Here is a 22,337-nt window from a genome sequence, read left to right as displayed (position 1 = left end):
AATAGTTTCTCTAAAACTTTATCTTAAAGAGTCATTTAAAAATAACGTAACTGTTAAAAAATGTAACTGTTATCTTAAAGTTCTGAAATAAGTAAAACATTTTAAGATTGAATACTATAGTTTAAAAGAAAGAAACGGTGGGAAGGAAAAGTAGAGAAAGAAATGCCAATTCCAGTCCAAAGCTTTATTTGCCAAGTTTTCTTAGAATGAATTTGACCAATTTATGAATTCTTGTAAACAGAATGTATAATGGAAATACTGAAAAACTTTTGCCTAAAGTGGCATTATTGACTGCCAGTGTGATGCTACTGTAACGTAATAAATTATTAAATGGTTGCAAAGTGCTGTTTTTGCCTTAAAATTTTATTTTGCGTGTCTTGAAAAACTATAGTATTAAAGGTGTTGATACTGTGAGAATGCTGGGCATGCTTGGCATGAGATAATCTGTTTCATTTTTACAAAATTGTAATATAGCCATGCAAGTGTTTGTTAAAAGAACACAAAATAAAAAAGTTCGGGATTAAAAAATGTTATGGAGTGAAAAAGTTATGGGATAAAAAATGTAAAAAAGTTGTGGCAAAAAAGTAGAAAAAAATTTTGTGAAAAGTTACAAAAAAAGTTACGAAAAAGAAGTTATGGGATTTTTAAAAAAGTCTTGGGATAAAAATAAAAATTAAAAGCAGGCCTCTGTCAGCAAAGCCTGGAGAAGTAGGGCTGGAGTCTCCACTGCCACCATGAGCCTACCACCCCTTCCCAGGCCCCCCTTTACAATTAGGGTAGACACACAAGACCTCTGTTTAATGGGGAAAGATAAACAGACCCTTTGCCGCCTTGACCAGGGCTGAGTCCTTACATTTCTGGATGATGATGATTGTTATTTAAGAGCCAGAGGCTGGCAGAGGTGGTTTGTTTGGAGGAGGTCTGATGGCCTCCTTACTCTCACCATAGTAACTTTTCCCTCAGGGGGGCTCCCATGTTCTTATTCAGAGAGGTAGCTGAGGTGGGACAGTGGGGCTAACTGTGGACCAGGTGAGGGCACGGGCTGCTGCGGTGGCCCCCTTCCCCAGTGTACATATTGTGTCTGTGTAATGTTTTGTATATTCCAGAGGGTACGGCCACCCCTGTATCGTACCTAGTGGAGGTTGGAGCTGGCACATGGGGAGGAGGGTCTAATAATTATTTGTGGCTGGGAAACTTATTTATTGCTAGCATAGGACAGAGAAAGGAGGCGGGGATGGGGTCATGGCTCCTGGTGATGCGACTCCTGTTTATTTTGCTTTTTATTTTGGAATAAATGGATTTAGCCATACTGCTCAGACTGGTGTGTTCCCGTTTCCCTCACTGGGTCCTGGTGTTTGTGCCACTGAACGAGGAGCCCCGGAGTGTCTGAGCATGTCCAGCTGGGCTGTTGGGGACTTTCCAGGCCTGTTAACTGTATGCTGCGTGGTGACACCTGGGGGATTCCACCGGGACTGCCATGGACCTATGGGGTGCAGTCCAGCCCTGACTGCCAACAGACTCAGAAGCCTGATCTAGCCATGGCCGGGAAGACAGGTACCAGCACCTAAGGGCACTGACTTCCACCCACCCCAGGCGTCTTCCGTTCCATCCCCTTGCCTCCCTCTCCTGTCTGCACCTGGTGGCCTGTTCTGTCTGTCCCTCCAGAGTGCCGGCTGTTCCTCAGGCTCCCTCAAGGCTGAGTTCATGGCCCTGCCCCCTGGTGGCCAGAGCCAGCTTCACAGGATAAGAGCCAGCTAAGCTCCAGGGGCTTTCCAGGAAAAGTGTCCCTTGGAAAGGATGTGGCCTTTTCACAGCTCCCAACAGTGCCCTAGAAATATCTTGGCCTTTCCCCTCCTCTGAGCCCCACACAGAACACAGCCAGCAGAGGACACACTTCCCCGCCATCCAGAAATGGGTTTGATTCTCAGCCGAGGGACAGCAGGACTGGTAGAGACTGTCAGGCCACACAGAGGCCTGCACAGCACCCCCATGCTTGGTGGGGGGCGGGAGGGATGGCGGGGCTGGCTGTCCACAGGCCAGGCATGACAGGGAGGCTCACTGAAGGTGGTGCACTTTGGAGGGGCAATGTCAGGGGACAGCTTTCTCTTGTTGGGCCACAGACTCCAAAAAGACAGCACGGTGACTGATTCCCAGGGCTAGAGACAAGGCGGTCGGCCACATGTTGGTGTATGTGTATATATATGTGTGTGTGTGTGTGTGTATATTTATAGATATTTATAGAACAGGACAGGGGCATATCACAAAGGGGGCACAAGTTTTCAGCAATGGCCACACCTGGATGTGTCAGCTCACCACTACAACAGACTAAGTCACAGATGTAGGGGGCTGGTTTTGGCTTTGGGGCTGGGGCAGCCACTGTCAAGTCACAGAACAGCCGCTCAGGCAGGCTTGGAAAGGGAGGTCTCTGAGAAGAGGAGGGATCTGTTTAGAGGTCGAAGGGCGGGGCTGGGGCTCTGAGGATGGGATGGTCTTGCCTGACCCAATCAGCTGGCAGTTGGAGAGAAGGCAGAGAGGAACAGGAGAGAGAAAAGCGAGCAGAGAGCTGATGAGGCAAGTGCAGAGCACAGGTGTGCCACAGCAGCTGTGGGAGGGCTGCGGAGGGGAGGGCACAGGTGTGGGTGTGGCAAGGTTTCTGGGAAAGTGGGGCTGGAAGGGAAAGGGGAGGAAGATGGAGGGAGGAGCCAGAGCTTCACAGTTAGTGTCTGGGGTCTGCGGCGGCCCTCCCCACCCCACACATGCTGGCCTCTTGCAGGGCACCCAGGGCAGTGCACCCACCGTTCAGAGCAATGCTCAGCCCCTTCCGGTTTCCCTCTTCTCTGGTCACCCTGTCTTCAAACTCACTGGCCCCGGGCCACCTCTTGCTTTTGGGAACCCAGCGCAACATCCACCAGGCCTGATAGAGAAGGAACACCACTTGAACCAGGATGATGAAGGTAAAAGGGATGGATGGCTGGAGTGATCGCTGGAGCCCCTCTGGGCAGTCAGAAAGCCCAGGACCCTCTGAAGGGACCCTGGGGGAGATAGGGAGGACAGGCAGCCGGATGCCACTGGCTATAGACTTATAAGTCTAAGAGGGGAGCCTCAGCTTGTTGGGGGTTGCAGGTCACATAGGTGAGGCTGGGCCCTTCCTGCTGGGAAAAGCCAAAGAGGGAGAGTCCATGGCAAGGGAGGTGGGCGGGCTTGCTGAGTGGAGCTCAGCCGGGCCAGCAGGCACTGGGGTCCCCTTGGCTGAATAGCAGAGGCGACCTCTAGAAGCAACAGGCCAGGGTGCATTAGCCTGCTGGCTGCTGGTAGTGCTTCAGTGGGGGCCAGGGACCCTGCTTTCAGCCACATGCTAGCAGCTATGATGGTACGTCCCTGCCTGGCCTGTGAGGTGTGTTGTGGGTTGACTGTGTGTATGGGACTCTCAAGGATTCATCCTAGATCACCACTGGATTGTCAACAGATAGAGGAGGTGGGACCTGACTATCACCCCTGCTCTGCAGTGGATTTGGCTCTCAGCACTCCCAGGCTGGGAGCTGGATGCCCTCCCCTGGCAGCATGACTCAGACTTCACAACAGGTACAGCGTGCCCAGGATGACATTCCTAGGCCTCTGGCGGCCTCAGAGTGCAGCCCCACACACAACCCCCTCCAAGCTCTCAGCCCTTACACCATAAGCCACGAGCCCTCTGACAGCTCCATAGAGCACCCATGTCTGCCTGTTTGGGCGCAGAGCCTGTTCCAAGAGCCCACAAGCTCAGCCATGGAGGCTGGGGGGCTTTGGGGCTAGTGGGGGCCAGCCCTGGTACCTGCGTCCAGCCGGGACACTCTGTACCTGAAGCTAGGAGTCGTCCACGGGCCCCCGTAGCTGTGCTGACGGTGGTCGTGTTGATGTCGCGGATGATGCTGAGCCTCTTTCAGCATGTGGTGCTTGCGCAGCATCTCGTCTCGCCGCTGTGCCTGCTCTGCCGACTCCTCCATCAGCGTGTTCTGGTCCCCCCGTGAGTACAGGTTGGACAGCAGCTCTGAGAAGACGAACTCCTTGGTCTGAGAGTGGGCAAAGAAGGAAGGAGGTTGGGTCCTGATGCCTGTGCTGCCCTGGCCTCCCGCTGGCCCCTGCTGGGACTGTGTGCTGGAGTTGGAGCCCTGAGTATGGCTTTTCAGATGTGGCTTCTACACAGCTTAAACTCAAAGATCTGCCTCCCCACTGCCCTTTTCTCACTCAGATAGGGACACTGAGGTCCAGAGGGAAGGTCAGCTGTCCAACTCACAGATCTGGGAGGGGACCCTGGACCTATCATGCTACCAGGACACCTGTCTACTCAGTTTTTTCAAATTTTTTTTGGAGATAGGCTCTTACTCTGTCGCTAGGCTGGAGTATAGTGGGCGAGATCACCGCTCACTGCATCCTCAACCTCTTGGGCTCAAAGTGATCCTCTAATGTCAGCCTGTCAAGTAGCTAGGACTATAGGCACGTGCCACCACCAAGCCCAGCTATTTTTAAAATTTTTGTGTAAAGGCCAGGTCTCATTATGTTGCTCAGGCTGGTCTCAAACTCCTGGGCTCAAGCTATCCTCCCACCTTGGCTTCCCAAAGTGCTGGGACTACAGGCATGGGCCACTGTCCTCAGTCCCACGTTATATTTCTATGAGACAGCTCTGGTCTGGACCGTGCCTCCCTCCCTGAACCTGGTCCCATAGGGCTGGTCGGCATCTCCCCCAGGCTAACATGGCCACCTGCATCCCCAGTGCTGCAGGAGCCCCCACCCCCATGAGGCGGTGCATGTACGTTGTAGATCATGATGTGCGTGATGGTCTTGGGCTTGACACCAACCATGAGGTCCCGCACGGTCTTGTTGACAATGGCCATGTAGGAGTCCACCAGGTTCTGGGTGGTTTCCATTTGCCGCTCCAGCTGTGGGTCCATGGAGTGCATGAAGCTGTCGGAGCCATTCTCCTCGGCCTTGCTGTCCTGTCACGGAGAATGCAAGGGCATCAGCGTGGCCAGGCCATGCAGCCAGGCTCCAGGAATCCTTAGGATCTCAGTCCCTCCAAGCGTACCTGGAACACTGAAGCACAGAGAGAAGCAACTGGCCTGAACATGCACCCAGCTCCCCACACACTCTAGATGGTTTCAGTCCTCTGCCTCTCAGGACCCCAGACTCCCCTGATTCAAGTCTCCTCTTAGTTCTGACTCTAGTGCCCAGAATTTGCCTCAAGTTACCAATCCAGAAATTGGAAAAGAACATCTCCAGGTCCCTTGCTTGAAGACCTGGCCAGAGCTTGTGCCAGGCTGCAGATGCCTGGCAGGAGGCAAGAAAAGGGCATACTCACTTTCCCCTTGTCCTGGGAGGCCCACACACCAACATTGCCACCACCACTGCCACCAGGGAACACAGCAAAGTAGACACACAGAGAGAGGAAAACGGGAAGGGTTGAGTGAACCTGGGACACTGCACCCCAACTTTAATGTATTGTTGAATTCAATTAGCTAATACTTTGTTGAGGAATTTGCATCAATATTCATCAGTGATACTGGCCTCTAGTTTTCTTTTTTGGATGTATATTTAGTGTTGGTATCAGGGTAATACTAGCCTTGTAGAATGAGTTTGGAAGTATTCCCTCCTCCTCTATTTTTGGAATTGTTTGGGTAAGGTTGGTGTTAGTTCTTCTTTAAATGTTTGCTAGAATTCAGCAGTGAATCATCAGGTCCCAGGCTTTTCTTTGCTGGGAGACTTTTCATTACCGCTTCGATCCCATTATTTGTTATTGGTCTGTTCTGGTTTTGGATTTCATCCTGGTTCAGTCTTGGTAGTCTGGATGTGTCTGGAAATTTATCCATTTTTAGTGGGTTTTCCTATTTGTTTGCATATAGTTGCTGATAATAGCCACTAGTGATCCTTTGAGTTTTTGTGGTATCAGTTGTCATGTTTCCTTTTGTTTGTCAATGTTGTTTATCTTTTTAAAAAAACAACTTTTCTTTTTTTTGAGATGGAGTCTTGCTCTGTTGCCCAGGCTGGAGTGCAATGGCACAATCTTGGCTCACTGCAACCTCTGCCTCCCAGGTTCAAGTGATTCTCCTGCCTCAGCCTCCTGAGTAGCTGGGATTACAGGCACATACCACCACCCTGGGTAATTTTTCTATTTTTAGTAGAGACATGGTTTCACCATGTTGATCAGGCTGGTCTTCAACTCCTGACCTCATAAGCTGCCCACTTCGGCCCTGCAAAGTGCTGGGATTACAGGCGTGAGAATCTGTGCCCAGCCCACATTTTGTTTTTAAATTTTACTTATTTACTTTTTTTTTTTCTTTTGCAGACAGGGTCTCATTCCGTTGCCCAGGCTGGAGTGCAGTGGTGCAATCATGGCTCACTGTAACCTTGAACACCTAAACTCAAGAGATCCTCCCACCTCAGCCTCATGAGTAGCTGGGACTACAAGCCTGCACCACTACACCTGGCTAATTTTTCTAGTTTTTTGTAGAGAAAGGGTTTTGCTATGTTGCCCAGGCTGGTCTTGAACTCCTGGCCTCAAGCAATCCTCCTGCCGTGGCCTCCCAAAGTGCCGGGATTACAGGCATAAGCCACCATGCCGGGCCTATATATACATTTTCTTTTCAAGTCATATAAAGTATTCTGTATGCATCCTTCTGGAATTTGTTGTTCTCACTTAATATTATATTGCTAAAGTTCTTATTGTTGTTTATCGCTGGCGTTCATTCTTTTTGACTGCTTGTGAAATCACCAGAAAATAGAGATCCTGAGATCTCTTAAGAACTGCTGCTGGGAGTATACACTGGTATGACCACTTTGGAAAACAGTTTGGCTCCCTCTCATAAGGTTCAATATTCACACTCCTCCCAGCCCAGCAATTCTACTCTACATGCAAGAGAAATTCTTGCCTATATAAAACTGGGGATGTGGACAAGGAATGTTCCTAACAGCTCTGTTCAAAATAGCAAAAACCTATTGCCCATCAACTGGAGAGTAGGTGACTAAATTGTGCTTTTTATTCCCTTTCATTTCCTGTAGTCTTATGATGCAAGTGGCTTTCCCCTGGCTAGCTTAGGGAGGGGGATACTCTTGGCAATCAAGTCTGTGGTGGCAGTCCTTCTGAGCCCTAGGGCAATCGGTGCTGACCAAAACAAGAGTAAACAGAGCAAGGTGCCCCATTGAGCCGATGCCTTGGGTCCCCGGAGGTACAGTCTTGTACCTGGAGGAAATAGCCATCATACAAATCAGTGTTTTCTTTTTTTTTTTTTTTTTTTGAGACGGAGTCTCGCTCTGTCGCCCAGGCTGGAGTGCAGTGGCACAATCTCGGCTCACTGCAAGCTCCGCCTCCCGGGTTCACACCATTCTCCTGCCTCAGGCCTCTCCCAGTAGCTGGGACTACAGGCGCCCGCCACCACGCCCGGCTAATTTTTTGTATTTTTAGTAGAGACGGGGTTTCACCGTGGTCTCGATCTCCTGACCTCATGATCCACCCGCCTTGGCCTCCCAAAGTGCTCAGTGTTTTCAAATGCTCTGTCACTGGGCTGAGTCCAAAGGACATCCTCCCTTAAAACATTACAAAGTTTATTGGGGCTACCATTTATCGAGCATTTATCATGTGCCTGATCATGTACTAATTGCATGCATTATTTTATTATTTTATTTATTTACTTATTCATTTATTTGAGATAGGGTCTCTCTGTTTCCTGGGCTGGAGTGCAGTGGTGCGATCACAGCTCACTGCAGCCTCAAACTCCTGGGCTCAAGTGGTCTCACCTCAGCCTCTCGAGTAGCTGGACTATAGGCCTAAGCCGCCAAGTCCAGCTAATTTTTAAAAAAACATTTTCATAGAAATGTGGTCTGGCTTTGTTGCCCAGGCTAGTCTCGAACTCCTGGCTTCAAGTGATCCTCCTCCTTCAGCCTCATTATTGCATTTACTCTTCACCATCACCCTGTGAGAGTGCCTGGGGGTGGGTGCTCCACACAGTAGCAATGTAGCAACCTCCACTCATAGGTGACAAAGAGACACAGTGTAGTCAAGCAACTTCTCAAAGGTCACACAGATGGAGGGTGGCTGGGCCGGGATGAAGACCTAGGACTCTAAAGCCGGTGCACCAGTAAATGAGAAAATCTCTGGGGGTTCAGGATCACTTCCTCCCAAGAAATCTTTCTCCAAAGGTTCTCAAAACAATGAAAGATCCGTCTTTCCTAAAGCAAACAAAACTAGCAGCCCCTTCATTTTAGAGGGGGGAGGGGGGATAAAGATTAGCTAAGCTCCAGGGCATCCCATTTTAATCCTACACATTTATCAGGCAACTGCCAGCACAGCACCCCAAACCTAAAGAACCGTGCACAGCTGTCTCTGTAGGGCATGGCGTGTCCATGCACATAAAGATTTTCCAGTGCGTGTTTACAGGCCAGTGGCATCATCCTCAGTCACAGGTTAAAGGGCAGCTAGGCCTGGCCTGCTAGGCACCACCGTGAGAATCTGCTGAGCTTTCCAACTAGTTTATCTGTTGTTTGCAATGAAAGACGCCCTGAAAAGAAGGGGTGTGGGTGTGAAGAGTTCTGATTTGAGGTCCCCTGATCCGGGCACGATCTCCTTCCCCAGTCGCCAGTTTAATCAGAGGACTCCATCTGTAAACACAGGCTCAAGCTCTGTCCCCCAACCCCCTCTTTCAACCAGGTGCCACCCTCTGCTTCTCTTCCATAGAAAACAGCCTAGGCTGTCAGCATTCCCTTAGGATCTGTGCCCTCGGGCCTGGCTTAATTTTTTCCTCTTCAAAGAGCCATCTGTAGAGCCAGAAGCCAGCAAAGCCTAACTCAGTACTGGACGCCAGTTCCTCTGCCTTTCAGTGATTCCTACCTTACCCTGGGGTTTTATGTTTCTTGTCTCAACCCTAACATTTCTCACTCCTCCACAAGTCGAATTGCTCACGCCAGCCAACTGAAGCATGCTCTTCTTGACACAGTTAGCTCTCGGCACACGGTTGGTGCTAAAAAAAAAATGAGCATTATGTCAATTTCATTGATCAACAAAAGTGATGGCTCCATTGCAAAGTCAAGTTGATAGTGCCTGGGCCTCTGAGTTCAAAAGTCTTCTAGACAAAGGGCTCTGAGCTGAAACACGAGCATGCACACATATGCATCTCTCTCAGTCTCACGAGATAATTCGGATACTTGGTTGTTATCCTTGAGCATTTTCCTACCTCATTAATGCACCTGTAGCCAACACAATAATAATTATAGCTAATAACGGCTAAAGCTGAGGACTTTCCTGAGCCAGGCAGTGGCTTTAAAAACTTTAATGTTTTCACATAGACTCTCATTGAATAATTTCTGTTTTTCAGATCAAGAAACTGAGACTTACTATCACATTTGGGATTAAGTTTTAAAAAAAAAAGAAACTGAGGCTTAAAGCTGTCTAGTATTTCACAGCCAGCAAATGGCTAAGTTGGAACTTGAACCCAGGCAGTAGAGCCCCGGGATCCTGTGCCCTTACCCCATTACCTAGTGTTGGCTACACAAAACTAGTGTCTACACATCTTCAACTACGGTTTAAGCTATCGTTTAAGTGGGTGACATATTTTTCACTACACTTTATGTAGGTGACTTTCAGTTTGGGGGTATTCTACTTATGCTATCTATTGAGCTGGATATTAACTGAGAACAAATAGAAACTAATGAACTCTGAAAAACATAAAACATGAGCAACATGATGTCACCGCAAAAGACAAAACAGCCCACAGCCTTCTTGTGACTGTATTTTGCTGACAGTCCACGACCTAATAATCAACCTGAACTCAGCAGTGCTCTGTTCCCTTGGGACACACACACGCGCGCGCGCGCACACACACACACACACACACACACACGGGAGAAACACACACACTACAGTTGGTGGTTGTGCCGCCCTGAGCCTCCAGTAGGCGAGTGTGAGGAATGTAGGGACTAGGTGGGTCGGGCAGAAAGGGGAGGAGGGGGCAGCCGGGAGCGCGCGCGCTCTGGACTCCTGCAACCGCCAAAACGGGTGCGCGCCGGGGTGAGGGGTGAAGGGGTGACAGGGAAGGTGGCAGGGTTGGGGCAGCCCTTTCCCAGGCGGTAGCGGGGTGGTGGTGCTGCTGCCCTTTTTTTTTTTCTTTTTTGGAGACGGAGTCTCGCTCTGTCGCCCAGGCTGGACTGCAGTGGCGCAATCTCGGCTCACTGCAAGCTCCGCCTCCCGGGTTCCCGCCATTCTCCTGCCTCAGCCTCCCGAGTAGCTGGGACTACAGGCGCCCGCCACCGCGCCCGGCTAATTTTTTGTGTTTTTAGTAGAGACGGGGTTTCACTGTGTTAGCCAGGATGGTCTCAATCTCCTGACCTCGTGATCCGCCCTCCTCGGCCTCCCAAAGTGCTGGGATTCCAGGCGTGAGCCACCGCGCCCGGCCGCTGTTGCCCTTTTAAGCTGCGGCTGACAGGAGCCGCCCGTCCTGTCGGCGGAGTCGGTTACACAGGGAGCAGCCCCCGAGGCCGCCACACCGCTCCCCGCCGAGGCCTCGGTGCCCCTCGCCATTTTCCACCCGCGCTCCCACGAAGGTTGAGGCGGCGGGGAGAGGCGACGCCGCGAGAGCTCGGCCGGGCGGTCCCGCCGGTGGTCGCAGCAGTGACAGCGGCTCCGGACCGGCTCCCCTTCCGCGCCCCTCCCGCCGGAGTTGAGGGGAAGATGTCCCCGTCAGGGTTAAGGCCAGGCGGAAGGTGCTGGCGTCTACCTTCCACGAGAACCAGGAGCCGCAGCGGCGGCTCACGCTCCACCGCGACATCGCGGTGAGGACAGGGCCGGGGCGGAGAGCGGGGCGTCCCGGGACAAACGGCCGCCTGCCCAGTAGAGGCCCCGGTTCCCCCCGATTCTCCCTCAACGGGCCGGCCCCGCCCCCGGGACTGCGCGAGGCTTGGGCGGGAGGAGGCGGAGGGCGCGTCTCTCGCGCTCCGAGCGCGGGGCTGGCTTGGGGGCTGCTGGCCCTTCTTGGCCCCCGTCGCTGCGCACCGAGGTGGAAGCCCGCGGCGGCCGGAGCCCTCCTGGGACCGGTGGTCGCCCTCAGTCAGCGGGACTGCTCCCGGGACCGCGACAGGGCGGGGCAGGGCGCTCCAGCGTTGTTTGAGCCCAGGCGCCCAAGGGAAAAGGCCTCTAAGATGTTCGGGTTTTTTACCTGGGCGCGGTGGCTCACGCCTGTAATCCCAGCACTTTGGGAGGCCGAGGCGGGCGGATCTCCTGAGGTCAGGAGTTCGAGACCAGCGTGGCCAACGTGGTGAAACCCCGTTTCTACTTAAAAAACACAAAAATTAGCCGGGCGTGGTGGCAGGCGCCTTAATCCCAGCTCCTTGGGAGGCAGAGGCAGGAGAATCGTTTGAACCCGGGAGGCGGAGGTTGCAGTGAGCCGAGATCAAGCCGTTGCACTCAAACCTGGGGGACAAGAGCGAGACTTCTCTCAAAAAAAAAAAAAGTTTTCTTTTTCTTTCTTTCTTTTTTTGACACAGTCTCACTCTGTCGCCCAGGCTGGAGTGCAGTGGCGGGATCTCGGCTCACTGCAGCCTATGTCTCTTGACAGTCCACGGGTTAAAGGGATTTTCCTGCCTCAGCCTCCCGAGTAGCTGGGATTACAGGCGCCCCCCACCAAGGCTGGCTAACTTTTGTGTTTTTAGTACAGAAGGGGTTTCACCGTGTTGGCCACGCTGGTCTCGAACGCCTGACCTCAAATGACCCACCTCTGCCTCCCAAAGTGCTGGGATTCCAGGCGTGAGCCACCGCGCCGGGACACAAGACTCTTAAGTTTTAAGGCCTCATTCTTCAGTCAGGTTTTCCCCGTTGCCGCGTCTTCGGCCAATTTTTTTTTTTTTTTTTTTTTTTTTCCTGAGTCAATTTGTACAGACATCTTTAATTAGCAATACGTTTAAATAGTTACAAGCCTTTCCTTCTTTTCTTGTGACAGTTTGAGTTGAATTTCTATCATTTGCAACCTGTCACTGTAAGGCACAAACATGATCACGCAAGATGCGACAGTAGATTTAAGCCAGTTGTTTTTAAGTTTGTGTTTAAGGAGAAACTAACAATGAAAACGGACTCGTTGACGGAGGAAAAGGTGGAATGCAGCCTCTGGTGCTGTTTGAGCGATCCCTCTCCCCCGGGCCTGGCCACGCGCTGCTGTGTTCTGGAAAGGCTCATTGTACCGTCGAGGCGGCAGGTAAGAGTCCTGTACAGGTGTCTGCCAGCTTTTCCTTTTAGGCTTCTGTGTCAGCTGGTTTTCCCCTGTAGAATGTGTCCCTGACCTCCACCCCTTAACCCTACCCAATTTGTCTTTACATGTCTGACCATCAAGGCTCTCCTGGGTCATATCCAGTTCATGTTGATAATTTCCCTTCCTCCCCTCTTTGGTCCTCACTTTTTGCTTTGGTCATATTATGCTATATTCTGTAAGCCTTTTTAATTTTTTTTTATGGTGGCAGGGGAAAATATTTTATAATTATGCTTTGTGCTTTTTATCTTACAGTCAGTAAATGCTTGGTAAATATTTGTTTTATTGAGTATATGACCCTATTCTAGCTATATTGTGCTTGAACAAAAATCTTAACTGCCTTGTAGGTTAACTGCTAAGAATTTGTCAAAAGTGCAGAGCTACATCAAGAACTTGTCACAGATCGTACAAAAAGGTCTCTGAGGGCTTGATGGAAGTCTGTAAATTGATTTCGTATGAAAGAGAGTGCAAGAAGTGAAAATGTAAAGCATGACTGGAGAGCCGGAGAGATAAAGCGAGGGTCCCTTTCTCCTTTGTAACAGTATTATGTGATCTCTTTTAGAAATCATTCTGAAAGACAATGCCAACTCGGAACCTAGGAAACCATCCAGTGGGCTTCTGCAGGTTAGGTGGTTCAACTCCTCATCAGCACCTTTGTTTTCTCTGCCTCAGTTTGCTTCAATGATGTTCTCAGTAGCTGTAATTGCTGTCTGTCTTTGAATACTTAAGCATTTTTTTTTACTCACAGGGGTATATGTGCATTTTTATTTAACCAAGTGTTAGAATTTTTACTCTGCTGTTGTGGGCTCTGGGTTAGCTACTTTGGTTGTTTAGTTGTAAAATGATTAGCGGGGAAAACCGTGTGTGTGTGTGTGTGTGTGTGTGTGTGTGTATAAGTTTCTTTTGTTGTCAGAGCACTTAGAATTTTATTTTATATGGTAATTCTGTCAGTTTACTTTATTCTCCACCCATTTATTGAACAGCAAAATATGAAAGTAGTATGTCCCATAACTAGCTTTCAGAAGAATTACAACTGCTGTATATCTGAACTTTCCCTTCCCTTCCCTTCCCTTCCCTCCCCTCCCCTCCCCTTCCCTTCCCTTCACTCTCTTTTCTTTTCTTTTTTCTTTTATGACGGATTCTCACTCTGTCACCCAGGCTGGAGTGCAGTGGCATGATCTCATCTCACTGCAACCTCCGCCACCCAGGTTCAAGCGATTCTCCTGCCTCAGCCTCCTGAGTAGCTGGGATTACAGGCACCTGCCACCCCACCTGTCTAAGTTTTATAGTTTTGGTAGAGACGGGGTTCACCATCTTGGCCAGGCTGGTTTTGAACTCCTGACCTCGTGATCCACCTGCCTCGGCCTCCTAAAATGCTGGGATTACAGGCGTGAGCCACTGTGCCTGGCTGAATTTTCAAGAAGTTTGTGCATCAGTTTTCAAAAAATTATGGTATCAAAAGAGAGCTGTGTCCTATATTTGTAAAGATACAAAAACTGAACATTCTGGCAGGCAGTTTTGCTTGCTGTTGCTTGAGATAGAGCCACACATTGGTCTCAGTGGATTTATGGAGAAAAATGGATACAGAAAGTTAATTCTAAATAAGACCAAAAAATCCTTTTCTTGAGCAGTGACAAGTAAAGAGGTTGTCTTGGTTAACCTTGAAATGTGTTGCCCTTGATCAAGACAGTTTTATGGTGGGGATGGTAGTGGTGATAAACTTGTTTGAAATTTGTCCACTTATAGTAACCTTTGTGGTAGCTGTCACAGACAACTTCATCCTTACAGGCCTTAAAATTACTATAAAACTAATAGAATGGAGGAGAAACAAGGGACCTGAATAATTAGATGCGTAGATAATTGTAATGTGTTTTCATAACCGGTGAAAAACAGCAGTGTTAGAAGCACTTAAACAGTCTATGTAAGGAACACTGCCTGAATTTATATTGCGATTTTTGAGCACCATTCGCTGTTTAAAAACTGGCATATTTTAGGTCATGTTTTGAAGACAAATAGAAAACTTATCTTTTCAAGGTGGATATAAAGCTTAACCTTATCAGAATTACAAAATTTAAAGCCTATGATTGAAAAATATTAATGCATAGGTTTAAATATTGGTCATCATTTTAGTTGTCTTTCAAAATAGATTGTCTCATAAATATTAAACTGAACAAACTTTGAACATGTTGTAGAGTTTGTGCTGAAGGTTAAGTTTCTTGTGGTGGTGGATCTTTTATCATATGGATAACAAAACCTTCTTATTTTAAGAAATTTAGAAAATTTTTAGGCAAAACCAGAAAATACTACCGATAATTCTATCACTCAGAAGGTACCACTATCAGAATTTTGTATTTTTCCAGTCATCTGCTCATTTCTTTTCTCCTATGTATGTATATGTTCCCTCTCCCTTGAAAAATCAGATTTTTTTTGTAATCTGCTTTTTCACTCAACAATATTGTAGATCTGTGTCATAACTTACTCCTCTACAGTGGCTTCAGTTATTATGCGCTTTCTGTTGGATGACTATACCATCTAGTCAGTTATGTTTCCTGGTACTGAATACATAGGGGTGTGTGGGTGTGTGTGGGTGTGTGTGTGTGTGTGTGTGTGTGTGTGTATTTTTTTCTACCTTAACTAATGCTTTAGACATCAATAGGTAGAGTTGAATCCTTGAAACCTTCCAAGTGGTAGCTTTCAGTTCTCATTGCTGAATTGGTTTCTAGAGATGGAACAAATTATATTGTATGGAAAGTTTTTTTTTTTTTTTTTTTTTTTTTTGAGATGAAGTCTCGCTCTTGTCGCCCAGGCTGGAGTGCAATGGTGTGATCTCAGCTCACTGCAACCTCTGCCTCCTGGGCTCAAGCGATTCTCCTGCCTCAGCCTCCCAAGTAGCTGGGATTACAGGTGCCTGCCACCACGCCCAGCTAATTTTTGTAGTTTTAGCAGAGGTGGGGTTTCACCATGTTGGCCAGACTGGTCTTGAACTCCTGACCTCAGGTGATCCACCTGCTTTGGCCTTCCAAAATGCTGGGATTACAGGCGTGAGCCACCATACCCAGCCTTTTTTTCTTCTAGGTACCAGCTTGTATTTATCAGTTTGGTAAAAATGTTAGAAAGTGTGCAATAAAATGGGCAGTCTCACAGTCGTGGCACAAAGTATAATTATCTTTGACTTTCTAGAAAGCAGTTTGGCTTTCTAGAAACTTGCCTAACCTCTCCCCATTTAGGCAAGATGAATTCTGACTATCCCAATGTGGCCAACCTTGTCCCTGTGATTCCAGATCTCCCAGAAAGAGAGGTCTAGTCTCAGGGAAAACCCAGATTTTCTTGGCTTAACCCACCTTGACAGCTAATCACTGGAAATGGGGTGGGTTGGTCAGGTTTTGTGCCAAGAGAGGGAGGTGGAAAGATGGGAGGGAGGTAGCAAAACTGGCCTCAATGGAACTCTGTAAGTTAATATGGAATGGCTAAGGGATGTTTCTTCCAATGAAGAAATTCTAGGGAAGGAAGGAAAATGGAGGGGAAGGCAGCATTTCTCAAAATTTTGGAATCAGGACTCCTTTACAGTCTTAAAAATATATTGAGGGCCCAAGGAGCTTTGGTTTACGTAGGTTATATCTATTGGTATTTATCGCTAGAAACTAAATCAGAAATATTTAAACTATTCTTTAAAAGCTCACCACATATTGTTATAAATGCTTTTATGAAAACATTTCTAAACCCGAAGTAGCACAATCTTACATTTTTTTGCAAATTTGTTTGATGTTTGGTATGTCATTTTCATCTGCATTCAATTTATTGTATGATATTTGCTTTAAAAATTGTGAACAATGTCCAATCTCATACAGATAGCCATTTTAGATCATTGTGGAGATATATATATATATTTGTTTGTTTATTTTTTTTGAGATGGGGTCTTGCCCTGTTGTTGCCCAGGCTGGAATGCAGTGGTGTGATCACAGCTCACTGCAGCCTTAGTTTCCGGGGACTCAGGTGATCCTCACACCTCAGCCTCCAGAGTAGTTGGGACTACAGGTGTGTATCACCACACCTGGCTAATTTTTTGTATCTTTTTGTAGAGACAGGGTTTTGCCATGTTGCATAGGCTTCTTTTTTGATACTCCATCAAAACTTGGTTTTTCTTGAACTTTGGATCTTTTACCGTTGCATGATATTATAACATCATGCATTGGTCATTTAGAAAATAATGGTTCACTGAGATCTTCTACGTGTTGATACATTTGATTATACAGTATCAAAAACATTTATCAATGTCACCATCAATCTCATCAGAATACTTTTGGAAAGCTATGGTGGATATAAGTTTTCTAAAATTCTAATTTTTTGTTCAAAAGCTTGAATTTTATTATTAGCAATTTTATTATTGAATTTTATTATGGCCTGTCTGTTGTTTTTCTTGAAATGACAGAATCTCATTTTTTGAGAAAATGTCTCCCAAAAACCCAAGTTGAAATAACATTGTCAGTCATCCTTTCAAGTAAAAATGGTGTTCCATTAAAGTGGTTAATTCACTTCACGACTTAGTCACACGAGGGTTTTTTCTCAGGATTCTGCAGAAATGCTCATGTGTACTTCCCGTTTCATCACTGGAAATATTAACAAGACATATTCAAGGATGAAGATGTAGTAACATTTTCACTGCTTCATCATAGACACACGAGGGTTTTTTCTCAGGCAGTCTGCAGGAATGCTCATGTGTACTTCCAGTTTCATCACTGGAAATATTAAAGAGACATGTTCAAGGATGAAGATGTAGTAAAATTTTCACTGCTTCATCATAGACATTCTTTTTATTTTTGAGACAGGGCCTTGTTCTGTCACCCATGCTGGAGGGCAGTAGCATGATCACAGCTCACTGTAGCCTCCACCTTCTGGGCTCAATCCTCCTGCCTCAGCCTTCCAAGTAGCTGGGACTACAGGTATGCAACCACCATGTCCAGCTAAATTTTGTACTTTTTATAGAGATGGGGTTTCACCATGTTGGCCAGGCTGGTCTCAAACTCCTGACCTCAAGTGATCCACCTGCCTCGGCTTCCCAAAGTGCTGGGATTACAGGCATGAGACACCATGCCCGGCCTGCCCTTCCTTTTTAAACCTTTCCTGTGCATAGTGAAGAATACCATGACTACTAAGTTTTGTGTTACTGCCTTTGTTTGTGCTAAAGTACCAGCATTTTTACCCACTATTGTATTTGCACCCTTACAGCAAATGTCACCATGTTAGTATTCCTGTTAAAATAGTTTGGACCTGGGCGTCTGAGGGCCCCACTTTGGGAACCATTGAAATAGGTACCTAAACCTACTATATATCATATCTTTTCATCTACAAGATTTTTAAAAACATGATTTCAGTTAATTTTTTTTGTAATTTTTACAATATGGTTTTGAGGGGTTTCAGTCCAGAGCAACAACATGTATTTTATTTTGCTTATGCTGACATTTACTAGACAAATACTAACCTAATAGAATGAGGTCCTAAATCTTTTTTTGCAGTTTCTTTAGCCAAAAAAAAAAAAAAAAACCCCAAGACTAAAAACATAAAAATGGTCCATAGGGTGTATTCCCAATGTATGCTGAAGAATTTGAAGAAGAAAATGCAGTACTCAGTAAGTGGTGTTCTTTATGAATAGGATTAATTCCGAAGAGTTTCTTTTAGCCTGTAAAGAGATTTGGGACATAGTAAGAGAGGAATGAGAAGAATGAGAATAATAAAATAAACCATTATTGAAGAGATACACTGTTAATGATGTCCTCCTTCCATACAACTTGTTTTTTTTCTTTTCTTTTCTTTCTTTTTTTTTTTTTTGAGACAGAGTCTTGCTCTGTCACCAGGCTGAAGTGCAGTGGCGCAGTCTCAGCTCACCGCAACCTCCGCCTCCCTGGTTCAAGCAATTCCCCTGCGTCAGCCTCCTGAGTAGCTGGGACTACAGGCACGTGCCACCATGCCTGGCTAATTTTTATATTTTATTTTAGTAGAGACAGGGTTTCACCATGTTGGCCAGGATGGTCTCAATCTCCTGACCTCATGATCCACCCACCTCGGCCTCCCAAAGTGCTGGGATCACAGGTGTGAGCCATTGCTCCCGGCCAACTTATTTTTCTTAAAAGAACCTTTAGTAAATATTTGGCTTCTGTGGCTTCAGCTATAATTCAGATTACTGTTTTCAAAGCAGTGTTTCCTAAAGTTGTTTGTGTGAAATTGTTTTCCATGACTTGAACCTAGTTGTTCTGAAGCTAATATATAATAATAATGGCTTCCCCCCAATTTATAATAGAAAACAGTACAAAGTAACAGACTATTAGATGGGGGATGGAAGGAGAAGGACAAGGGTTGAACAAATATTGCATGCTATGTTCACCATCTGGTTAATGGATACATTTGTACTCCAAATCTGAGCATCAAGCAGTATCCCATGTAACAAACCTGCATATGTACCCACTAAATCTAAAATAGATGCTGAAGAAAAAGTTCTTCCGTGTCAGCAATAATTGAATAGAAGGTGTAAAACTGTAATAAAAATTCAGACACTACAAAGTATCTTGTAGTTAAGCTACAAAAAAAAAAAAACCCTAAAACCATCTATATAGAAAATTTTAGGAATTTATCTTAAAGGAAATCCAAATAAGTAGAGAATTATCATGTTAATGGATGTGATAACTTAATATTAAATTACATTATTTTCCAATAAATCTAATATGGTCATTGATTTTAATAAAAATTTGATTCTAAAATGTGCATAGAATATTAATTTTTAATAAATAACTTGATTAAGTTTTAAAAATGCAGAGGGTTGGACTTGCCTTATCAGACATTGGAACTTATTACAAATATATGGGGAAAAATGTGGTAACTGGTGAAGTTTTAGTTTCCATTAAGAAATACTGGATCTGGCCAGGTGCGGTGGCTCATGCCTGTAATCCCAGCACTTTGGGAGGCTGAGGAGGGCAGATCATCTGAGGTCAGGAGTTCCAGACCAGCCTTGCCAACATGGCGAAACACCCTCTCTACTAAAAAAAAAAAAAAAAAAAAAATTAGCCAGGCGTGGTGGTGGGTGCCTGTAATCCTAGCTACTCAGGAGGCTGAGGCAGGGAGAATCACTTGAACCTGGGAAGTGGAGGTTGCAGTGAGCTGAGATTGCACCACTGCACTCCAGCACGGGCGACAGAGCGAGACTGTGTCTCAAAAAAAAAAAAAAAATGCTGGATCTCACTGGCAATGGAAAGGGAAAGGAAAGTTACTGATGGCAACATATTAGTCATGGTAAATAAGCACATGGAAAGATGCTCAATATCATATGTCATTAGAAAATTGCAAACTAAAACAATGAGATGCCACTGCATAGCTATTATAATGGCCAAAATCCAAAATCCCAGCACTACTGAGAGCTGGCAAAAACAATGAGCAGAAATAACTTATTCATTGCTAGTGGGGATGCAAAATGGTGCATCCACTTTGGAAGACAGCTCAGCAGTTTCTTATGAAACTAAGCACACTCTTAGCCTATGATTCCATAACTGTGCTCCTTGGTATTTGCCAAATGAGTTGAAAACTTATGCCCACATAAAACATGCACACAAATGTTTATACCAGTGTTATTCATAATTACCAAAACAGAAACAACCAAGATACCTTTCAATAGGCAAATGGACCAGCAACTCTATGGTGTAGCCATACAATGGAATATGAATCAGTTCTGTATAGAAAAAGAGCTATCAAGCCACAAAAAGGCATGGAAGGACCTTAAATGCGTGTTACTGAGTGAGAGAAGCCAATGTGAAAGCCTACACACTATGTAGTTTCAAGTATGTGACATTTTGAAAAAGGCAAAACTGGAGACAGTAAAAAGATGAGTCATTTCCAGGGGTTCCTGGGGAGGAAAGAAAGGAGGAATAACTAGGTAGCGCACAGGGAATTTTAAGGGTAGTGAAACTATTATTCTGTGTACCATTGTCATGGTGGGTACGTCTTACTATACCCTGTTAAAATCCGTAAAATGGACACCACAAAGAGTGAACCCTAATATAATTATGAACTTTAGGTAAAAATAACTTATCAACATTGGCTCATCACTTGTAACAAATGTAACATGCTAATGTTAAAAATACCATAAGATGGGCCGGGCGCGGTGGCTCACGCTTGTAATCCCAGCACTTTGGGAGGCCGAGGCGGGCGGATCACGAGGTCAGGAGATGGAGACCACGGTGAAACCCCGTCTCTACTAAAAAATACAAAAAATTAGCCGGGCGTGGTGGCGGGCACCTGTAGTCGCTACTCGGAGAGGCTGAGGCAGGAGAATGGCGTGAACCCAGGAGGCGGAGCTTGCAGTGAGCCGAGATTGCGCCACCGCACTCCAGCCTGGGTGACAGAGCAAGACTCCGTCTCAAAAAAAAAAAAAAAAAAAAAAAACCCATAAGTTGTTAAAAATAGGAGAAATGGGGGTGGAGTGAGAGAGTCTATGGACACGCACTTTAATTTTCACTAATATTGTCTGTAAACCCAAAACAGCTCAAAAAGTAATGTCTATTAATTTATATATATATAAAATATATATGTGGCTATTACAATGTCTTATTGAGATTAATACACAGTAAGAGATTGTGTCTAAGAACTGACATGGTCTTTAATTTGAATAACAACATTGAAATACTATATTAGTGTATTTATAAATTAAGAAAAAGTAAAGTTTTCATATATGAATTGTTTATAACACTTTATTGAAATAACACCCACACCAATCCTCATCAGTTCTGATGCCCACATAATAATTAAAAGCCTCCAGCAGGTCCAATTTCATTCATTCCTAGAACCAATGAGTTTCACTCTAGCAGGCCATGAGTAGCAGTTCTTCAACTGACAATGAGATCTAGAAAGAGAAAGGTGTGTTCTATTTCTTCGTGACTAGTGTCCTAAGTCATGGAGAAAGAATCATGGGCTTGGAAGTAGCATCATCTTCCAGGTTGCTGTGTAACTCACATTCCCAAGGAACAGACTGTCTGGCAAACCCTTTGGTCTCCATCCTTGCGATTTCTTCTTCTCCTCTACATTTCGTTTCTCTTTCTCTCTTTTTCTAAATCATTTTTTCTTTTTCCGACCAGTGATGTTTGTCCTTTTGTCCTAGGACTGGATCTCATTTATCTTTCTGGGAATAGCGCCATCTCTAAAGACTCCAAGTTAACCCACTTCGTATCTAATCATTCCAGTCTAGACACGAAATATTGCAGTGTCAGTCAACATTCCCAGGGCCAGATCTTACCTCACACCTCAGGGTCATAACTCTCTCGACTACCTTGGGTTTTGTCCTACTTTTCTCATTCTTGGCCGTGTGTATTTTGTCCTATCCTGGGAGCAAGGAGAGGAGTCAAGAGCTTTCTCTTGCATTTCCATATTAACCCCACTCCCACATTCTTCCCAGAAAGCCAGGAAATACAATGCCAATGTTTTCCATTCAGTTTATATTTCAGGTATAATTAACTTTTCTGTTGAACATGAATAAACTGAAAATTTCTTGAAATAGAAACAATTTGATAGAATTTTGTGGGTACAGTATATACAATCCATGTCCAATAAGTTACTGACATCTAAACTTGTTATAGATCTTTTGTTCCATCATGTACTAATTCAGTAATTCTATTGCAATAAACTAACGTTTGTTATAATTTGTTCTCGGTAAGCCTTTTTCTGTGTTTTGCTTGTGGTTCCACTAGCTTCTAGATGAGTGCTTTTGTATATCTAATTTAGAAGCTTTACATTAAGAACAGTAAGAGAAAATCCTTTAATCTATATTTCCGCTTAAAATAAGATTATAATAACATGTGCTCCACCACATATAGATGTTCACAAAACATAAGCAAGTGTGAATATTTTTTCATAACCACTTATGAAGAAATAGCAGGGCTCCTATTACATGTACTGTAATGAATTATAAAGTCATAAACACATACTATTCAAAGTAGCAATAGGCAAATCAGGGAGAGAGAGAGAGAGCACAATGTTGCTTCCAGAAGACACTGAATTTATTGCTACCACTGAAGAAGTTTTTGGAAGGGATGAAGCTTT

At 45.6% G+C, this 22,337-nt stretch overlaps 1 protein-coding gene, 1 long non-coding RNA gene and 1 pseudogene across 4 annotated transcripts; 2 read left to right on the top strand and 1 right to left on the bottom strand.

Annotated features, from left to right (window-relative positions):
* Positions 1-169: 169 nt before the first annotated feature.
* On the bottom strand, positions 170-10,418 carry LOC129482000 (dynamin-3-like). Of its 2 annotated transcripts, XR_010120982.1 has the most exons (6): positions 10,352-10,418; positions 8,858-8,987; positions 4,836-4,973; positions 3,838-4,049; positions 2,797-3,269; positions 170-1,453 (listed from the first exon to the last, which is right to left on the bottom strand). XR_010120982.1 is itself a non-coding variant. In XM_063640062.1 (5 exons), the coding sequence occupies exons 2-5, from the start codon at positions 8,945-8,947 to the stop codon at positions 3,125-3,127; spliced, it is 585 nt and encodes a 194-aa protein (XP_063496132.1). In that variant the 5' UTR covers positions 8,948-8,987; positions 10,352-10,418; the 3' UTR covers positions 1,895-3,124. The 2 variants fall into 2 exon arrangements, 1 of the variants encoding a protein (XP_063496132.1); XM_063640062.1 differs by lacking the exon at positions 170-1,453 and having other exon boundaries at positions 1,895-3,269.
* On the top strand, positions 1,481-6,701 carry LOC134736757 (uncharacterized). Of its 2 annotated transcripts, none has more exons than XR_010120985.1 (3): positions 1,481-1,554; positions 2,774-2,954; positions 3,467-3,844. It is a non-coding gene; the product is annotated as an uncharacterized lncRNA (long non-coding RNA). The 2 variants fall into 2 exon arrangements; XR_010120984.1 differs by lacking the exon at positions 1,481-1,554 and adding an exon at positions 1,866-2,187 and having other exon boundaries at positions 3,467-6,701.
* On the top strand, positions 10,406-18,913 carry LOC129483254 (uncharacterized; annotated as a pseudogene).
* Positions 18,914-22,337: the final 3,424 nt, after the last annotated feature.

This window comes from Symphalangus syndactylus, chromosome 5 (assembly GCF_028878055.3).
Source record: "Symphalangus syndactylus isolate Jambi chromosome 5, NHGRI_mSymSyn1-v2.1_pri, whole genome shotgun sequence".
Classification (NCBI taxonomy): Eukaryota; Metazoa; Chordata; class Mammalia; order Primates; family Hylobatidae; genus Symphalangus; species Symphalangus syndactylus.
This window is presented reverse-complemented; position numbering and strand designations above follow the sequence as displayed.

What these genes read in the sequence shown, in the direction of transcription:
- LOC129482000 (XM_063640062.1), bottom strand. Translation starts at nt 8,947, where the DNA reads ATGCTTCAGTTGGCTGGCGTGAGCAATTCGACTTGTGGAGGAGTGAGA. An exon ending in ACATAAAACCCCAGGGTAAG is followed by an intron (nt 4,974 to 8,857) that starts GTAGGAATCACT and finishes TCTCCGTGACAG; the next exon opens with GACAGCAAGGCCGAGGAGAA. An exon ending in AGACCGTGCGGGACCTCATG is followed by an intron (nt 4,050 to 4,835) that starts GTTGGTGTCAAG and finishes GCCCACTCTCAG; the next exon opens with ACCAAGGAGTTCGTCTTCTC.